The sequence below is a fragment of the Tupaia chinensis genome, unplaced genomic scaffold (assembly GCF_000334495.1).
Source record: "Tupaia chinensis unplaced genomic scaffold, TupChi_1.0 Scaffold000287_1, whole genome shotgun sequence".
Lineage (NCBI taxonomy): Eukaryota > Metazoa > Chordata > Mammalia > Scandentia > Tupaiidae > Tupaia > Tupaia belangeri.
In genome coordinates, this window is record NW_006159771.1 from 470,743 (window position 1) to 477,888 (window position 7,146).

Below are 7,146 nucleotides of genomic sequence, written 5' to 3' on the forward strand. Positions count from 1 at the left end.
CCTTTCAGGTTTTGATTTACAGCCAAGCCATTTGGGCAACGCCCCCTTGACAGAATGCATAGGCACCCCTTCCTGGCCTCCGTGTCCTGGCCGGGCCTCCGTTTCCCCTGTGCTGCCATGGCTGCTGCTGCCAGTAGGGAAAGAGGGCCGCCTATGAACTGCCCTAGGAGTGGCCTGGTGGTGGCAGCAGTGCATGCCTGTCCTCTGCAGGCCCTGGCCCTTTTACCACACAGGGTGCCCTCTGCACTGGGCCAGCCGTGCCCCGGCCCTCCTGCACTGAGTCAGCCGTGCCCCGACCCTCCTGCAGTTGGTGAACCGTGCCAGGACCCTCCTGCACTGAGTCAGCTGTGCCCCGACCCTCCTGCACTAAATCAGCCTTACCCCGACCCTCCTGCACGGGGTCAGCCGTGCCCCGGCCCTCCTGCACTGAGTCAGCCGTGCCCCGACCCTCCTGCAGTTGGTGAACCATGCCAGGACCCTCCTGCACTGGGTCAGCCGTGCCCCGACTCCCCTGCACTAAATCAGCCTTGCCCCAACCCTCCTGCACGGGGTCAGCCATGCCCTGGCCTTCCTGCACTGGGTCAGTTGTGCCTTGACTCTCCTATTGTGGATCAGCCTTGCCTCGACCCTCCTGCAGTGGGTGAGCCGTGCCCAGGCCCTCCTGCAGTGGGTGAGCCGTGCCCTGGCTCTCCTGCAGTGGATCACCCATGCCCCGATCCTCCCGCGGTGGGTGAACTGTGCCTGGACCCTCCTGTGCTGAGTCAGCCATGCCCCGGCCCTCCCACAGTGTGTGAGCTGGGCCCCGACCCTCCTGCAGTGTGGGAGCTGGGCCCCGACCCTCCTGCAGTGTGGGAGCCGGGCCCAGACCCTCCCGCAGTGGGTCAGCTGCCCGACCCACTCCCAGGAGAGGAGGTGCCTGCATCCGCAGGCCCTGCCGAGGGCTGGGAGGGACGTGCTGACTAACTGCGGCAAGGCTGCGCGGCCCTCTCCTTGCCTGGGATTAATTTTTGTTACTTCTTTGCCTCTTAGAGGCAGCAGTGGGCTTAACACGATGACTTTTCTCGTGGCCACGCGCAGGATTCGTGACCCATAGCCGTTTCCTGCTTCTCGGCTGTTCTTTCTGGCTAGAGGGGTCCGGAGGCATCTCTTTAGAGAGCGAGCAGCAGAGGCAGGGGCCCAGGTGTGGGTCAGAGCCAGCCATGGCCTTAGAGAGCCTTGCAAGGCCTTAGAGGGCTCTTCCTGCCCGCCCTCCTCGAGGCTTGGCCTCCTCCCCGGCAGCCCCCTCCCCGGGTCAGCTCTGGCTCAGAACGTTCCTCCTCGAGGTGCTCCCTCCTCTCTGGGGCAGCAAAGCAGGTGGGCGGCGTGTCCTCTCGCAGAGACTCCCAGAGACGCAGCCCTGAGCGCTTTCCCAGTGTGGGAGCCCGCGGGAGGCGGGTCATTGAGCAGCCCCGGCTCAGGGAGCGGTGGGCAACCCCAGGCACCTTCCTCGTTCTGTTTAGTGCCCAGAGCTGCCCCGTGCCGGGCCCTCAACCAGGAGGAAGGGATCCCTGCCTCTGCCTGGCTGTCCCCTTGAACTCACCCTGAGAATTAGACCAGACTGGTCATGCATTTGAGAGGTGTCTGCCGGCACGACCCATCGGCACAGCACCCCTGAGATCTGCAACGGGGTTTTCCCTTCCCCAGCCAGAAAGATCGCTGTCCCCTCCTGCAGTTGGCGTCCCTGCAGTGTCTTGACTGGGACTGATGGAGCTGAAATGCAGGAGCTCTGATAGGCTGATCCTCAGGTGTTGCTCCTGGCACTTGGGAGAGAAGCCCAGGGGCGGTGGGGGGGGCTGTCTGAGGAGGCAGGCCCTTCCGAGAGGCTCACCTGGGGTGACGAAGCTCTTGGTCCCTTGCCTGCTGAGCCTTGGGGACCTGGCAGAGCCTGGGTCATTGGCCATGACACGGGAAGGCTCCTCAGGGCTGGTCACTCACTCCATGGGGAGAAAAGCTCTCCCTCCTCCCACCCCCGGCACCAAGGCTGTCATGCCCTGGTGTGACCACGGTGCTCGCAGGTCCCGGGGCAGGACGTCGGAGGCTATACTCGCTCCCAGTCAGCTCCCTGGGAAACGTGGGTCATTGCACAATCACGTAAAAATTCCAGCAGGAAAAAAACCTGCAGAAAGGGATGTATAGACTTGTTAGGGCGATTCCTATACTGACGGAAGGGCGAGTCGCGGCTCTGTCGCTGTGACCGACCGATCCGGCCCGAGCCGCTCAGCTCAGAAGCCCCGCTAACTCCCAACGCTGCCCGCGTTTCTCCTCACACCTGCGCTGGGTTGCCGGCTCATGGCAGTAGTCAGGGTCCAAGTGACCCGATGTGGCCTTTTTTATTTTTTTAAATTCATTCATTCATTCATTTATTGGAGAGGTTTTACTATAGGGCGCGTGCTCTCTGACAGAGACAGAGACAGCGAGAAATCACCCCCCCAGGGGGGATGGTCACGCTGCAATCCCTTCTCCTCCGTTCTCCTCTCGGGATCTTGGGCACACACGCACATGCACTCGGTGTGAGTTTAAGCCACCGGGTCCGGGATGCGAACCGCGGTCAACTACGTGGGAGTCCAGCAACATAGCCATTACGCTAACTGCTGGTCCCATCCTTTTTTTCCCCTGAAACACTCAGGAATATTTTTATCCTGCCCTTCAAAGAGACCAGTTGCTAGAAGAACTGTTCTGTAAGGATCAGGATTGAAATCAAGCTTGAGGCAGAGCCATGAGCACAGCCCTCGGGGAGGGGCCCCTCCAGCCATCCCCGCAGGAGCCGGGGACTTTCCAGGAACCCCCCCAGCCCTCTGGGTCTGAGCCACAGGACAGGAGGAGACATAGGGTGTGTTCTCACCTCCAGGTCTCAGCGGAGGGCTGGGTGGGGTGTGGCAAGGAGGAGTAGCGGGGTGACTTCAAGGAAGGCAGGGCAGCATTGAAGGGGTGGTCACCAAAGTCCCCCTGGCCACAACAGCACTGGCGTCTACTGCTAGGAGGCTCTCCAGGACCTGGAGCTGTGGGAGGATGCCCCGTCCCCTCAGTGGACACACGCCCAGTACCATCGCTAAGTCGGGCCTCCTTGCCTGGGCACGTGGGATTTCTTTGCAGCCACCACTCGGTGCCAGGGACTGACGGCCCCGTCCCCCAGGCTGACACGGAGCCCTGCCGGGCCCTTCTCCTGCGGTCGTCTCAGAGGCTAAATGGACGAGGCGCCTGCCCAGGGCGCGGAGCCCTCTGACCCGCGCCCTCATCCATCACCCTGGATCCGCTGCGAGAGCGCAGCTCAGCCGGCTTCCAGGGGCGGGGCTCCCGCAGCCGCGTTGACAAAGCACAGACAGTTCATTTTTCACGGGGAGCAATCGCGATCCCCCCGGGCTGGCGGCTCTAGACAGGTGACCAGCCCCAGCCCCGACGGCCGTGAGTCTCAGGCTTGGGGAGAGGAGGCAGGAGGACGGGGCAGGGGTATGGGAAGGGGAGGGAGGAAGAGGAGGCTTCCAGGGGCGGGGCTCCCGCAGCCGCGTTGACAAAGCACAGACAGTTCATTTTTCACGGGGAGCAATCGCGATCCCCCCGGGCTGGCGGCTCTAGACAGGTGACCAGCCCCAGCCCCGACGGCCGTGAGTCTCAGGCTTGGGGAGAGGAGGCAGGAGGACGGGGCAGGGGTATGGGAAGGGGAGGGAGGAAGAGGAGGCTCCTCTGGGCAGGCCGTGGTGTGGGCATGTGCCGGGTCTCGGGGCTGGTGAGGACTGACCCAGCTTGCTTGAGGGCCTGGGCTCGCTGGGCTGCTTTGGGGCTCTCTGAGCCTGTTCTTCGGGGTTCTCCATCAGTCCCATGCTGATGGGATCAGCCATCAAGAGGGTGGGCAGGGGGGTGCCAGGGACAGGTACTCCCAGGCTGGCTGCACCCCTGACCCATCTCCACCCTCGCCACCCCAGGGCCAGGCAGGGAGGCAGCTGGTCTCCAGAACCCCTTCTCCTTCTCCCCCAAACTCACAGGCGTCAGGGCCCTTCCAGTTGCTGACGGCTCCGCTGTCCCCACAGGCCGACTGCAGCCCCCACCTGCTCCTCCTGGCCGGCTACGAGGACGGATCGGTGGCCCTGTGGGACGTCTCCGAGCGGAAGGTGTGCAGTCGCGTCGCCTGCCACGAGGAGCCCATCATGGGCCTCGACTTCGACTCCCAGAAGGCCAGGGGCGTCTCAGGCTCAGCGGGGAAAGCGCTGGCTGTCTGGAGCCTGGACGGGCAGCAGGCCCTGCAGGTCAGTGCGCCGGGCCCGGGCCTCATTTATCCTGCTCTGCACTAACAGTCTGATAGGCTGAAACAATATTTAGGCATGAAGAGGAGCCGTTGCAGATCCCCGGCTAATTAATCACCCGGAGGCGGGTGCGGGCGGGCCTGTCCGCGGCCGGCGCAAGGAGGAAGGGGGCGTGGGCCTCGGCGCGCCGGTTCTCCCAGACCCCGGGTTCACGGCAGTCACGTCTTGTCCATCTCAAGAAAGGCACGTAGAGTCCGGGAACACTCAAACCCCTTTGTGAAAACCCAGAAGAATCTGGTCAGTAAGGAACTGATTAATCAAAAAAAAAAAGAAAAAGAACCCATGCGGAAGAGTGCGCGAGCCTCAGCCCCCCGGGGTGGTCTGTGCCGACCTGAAGGAAGCCCCCCAGGGAGGGTGCGAGACCTCAGCCAAGAGGGTTCAGTGGAGACCTTTCCAGCTGTCCAGGCCTGGGCCCATGGCCCTGGTGTCCAGTGCAGGGTGGCCCGGCCTGCACCCTCAGCCATAGGGACAGGAGGTTGGGGTCCAAGCCAGCAGGGGTGGGAGCCTCTTCCAGGCCCTGCACAGCCCGGACGCCTGCAGCCAGGGAAGGGAGCAGCCCTGGGTGAGAACCAGGCTTTGATTAGCGGGAGGGGCACAGGTGCCACTGAATGGCCTCCAGTGCCCAGAGGCGTCACCGAGCAGAGGTGGGTGGGGACCTGTCCCGAAGCCCTCTCACCCCATCCTGCTTTGGGCCTAGAGCTGCAGTCCGTGGGCTTCTGGGGGTGGGCCAGGAGCTGCAGGAAACTGAGACTCGGCAGGCGGAGACATCTTCGGACAGCTCTGTGAACGCACGCGGATCTGGGGGCTGCGTGTCCCTCGGGGTGACTGGCAAGGCCAGCAGGAGGCCAGCACCTGCTCCACTTGGGCTCTCAGCCCCAGGCCACTGAGGACAGGGCCCAGGGCTGGGCTGTCCTCCTCTGTGGGGCTCCTCTGTGGTCCAGGCGTGCCCCACCTGATAGGAAGCCACACACGGGGCAGTGCGTGGCCTCGCCCAGTCAGGCTGCTGATGCCAGGGCTGGAGCCCACCTGTGGCCTGCCAGGCCTCCCCTTGTGGGCACTGCAGAGCTCTGAGAGGACTGGGGAGGGGAGGAGTGGCCCCTGTGAAGTTTGGGACTAGCTGAAGGGGTGGGGTGCTACCGAGCAGCCTCCATGCCGATGGACACCCTGACCCCAGGGTGCAGCGGGGGGTGTGGTCATGAGGTCCTCCTGAGAGTGAGCGAGCGAGGACAGCAGGCAGAGGGCAGTGGGGACGGGGGTCCTGGCCAGGAGGAGAGAGAGGAGGGAAGGGGTGCCCAGTGAATGGAGCCTCGCGGGCCCACGGGTGTGCGTGAGGTGGAGCAGCGCGGGGGCGCAGAGGCCAGAACAGCGTGAGTTCCCTGCGGGCAGCGTCTGAGCAGGAGGGGGCAGTGTGGGGCGGGGCACGGCGGTGTGTCACACAGGAGCAGGGTGCATGCCGGGCCTCCCGGGCACCGCCTGTCCCCTAGTGGCCTCGGAGTGAAGCCGGCCTGCCCCGCCACCCTTCAGTCATCAGGGAAGCCCACCAACGCCTGCGGTGAGGGGCGGAGCTTCCCACGCCTCCAACCACACCCAGGAAGAAGGGTCTCCCCAGCCTCAGGTGCTGAGCCCAGTTAGGAGGGCTGGAGGGGCTCTCCCATGCGCCCTCACCCCTCCAGCCTGGCGGAGACCCTGCGGCGATGCCCCCATGAGCCCAGAATTCATCCCGCTGTTGGCTTGGCCCTTCTCAGGCCGACTTTGCAAAGGGCTGAGGACCCAGGGCTGCACCCCCACCCAGGCCCCCAGGGAAGGGCCTTCCTGCACCCCAGCCCAGACCTGCCTGGTCTCTCCTGGCAAGGTTCGGGATGCAGCTGCTGGAAATTAAGACTTAATTTATGGGGCGTGTCCCAGTCCAGAGATGAACTTTTACTGTACTGATGGATTGAAAAGTTGAAGCAGAAGGGGGACCAGGTATTAATGAATTGAAAAGTTAAAGCAGAAGGGGGACCAGGCCTTGCCACATGGAAGGGGGTGCGTGTTGGGGCAGGGGGGCGTGCTAGGCAGGGCCTCCCTCAGAGCCCACATCAAAGGCAGAGAGTCCCCACCCGCGCCGAGCACCTCTGTGTGCCAAGAGGGGTTGTGGGAGGGGAGAGGACGACCCCAGGGGAGAGGGCGTAGGCCCACAGTATGCACAGCACCCAGCATCACTGGGCCTTGGAGGGTGGGCTTCTATGATGCGGGCCTCCCGGGAAGAAGGCCCAGGGGTGCCCCCCCGGGGCCAGCTATGTGTCCCTGACACCCGAGAGCAGGTGAGGCTGCCTCTCATCCTCACCCACCTGTGGGTGCTGCCGGCCTCACCCGACAGCCACGTGGGCACAGATGTGCCTCCTCGCATGCTCCTGCTGCGGCCTCTAATGAACCCAAGTCCACCTCCCACCCCCCCGGCAGGCGCTGGGAGCAGAGCCCCGGCCGAGGTTGCCGCGGCCGAGCCGAGCGTGGGTAATCGGAACCAGATGGTGCCGCACTGTGCCGCGCATTCCTGGCACCTGAGCTCATGCGCTGTGAGCCACTGGTGGACAGAGAGCCCGGTCCAGGCCGGGCTCAGCCAGGAGCCGTGGAGGTGACGAGGAGGCTGCCCGTCTCGGGAGGCAGCCCCCCGGGTGCACAGGAGCACACAGCGTCGCCAGAGCCGCACGCGGGCCTGAGCCAGGTGGCTTTCCTGCCAGCCGGAGGGCCGGGGCCTGGGCTGTCGTCAGACGCAGGTGGTGCGCAGGCCCCATTCCTTCCGCCGTGCTTGGGGCAGGCCCGGGGGCCC

The 7,146-nt window shown here is 64.5% G+C and overlaps 1 protein-coding gene across 2 annotated transcripts in view; it reads left to right on the forward strand.

The window, feature by feature from the left end:
• The window catches only part of GNB1L (G protein subunit beta 1 like), a 75,532-nt gene that overhangs the window by 46,805 nt on the left and 21,581 nt on the right, over positions 1-7,146 (forward strand). For both annotated transcript variants that reach the window (XM_027772610.1, XM_027772611.1), the window contains one exon: positions 4,062-4,280. In XM_027772610.1, the coding sequence (XP_027628411.1) occupies positions 4,062-4,280 (219 nt within the window). The remainder of the gene's footprint in view (positions 1-4,061; positions 4,281-7,146) is intronic.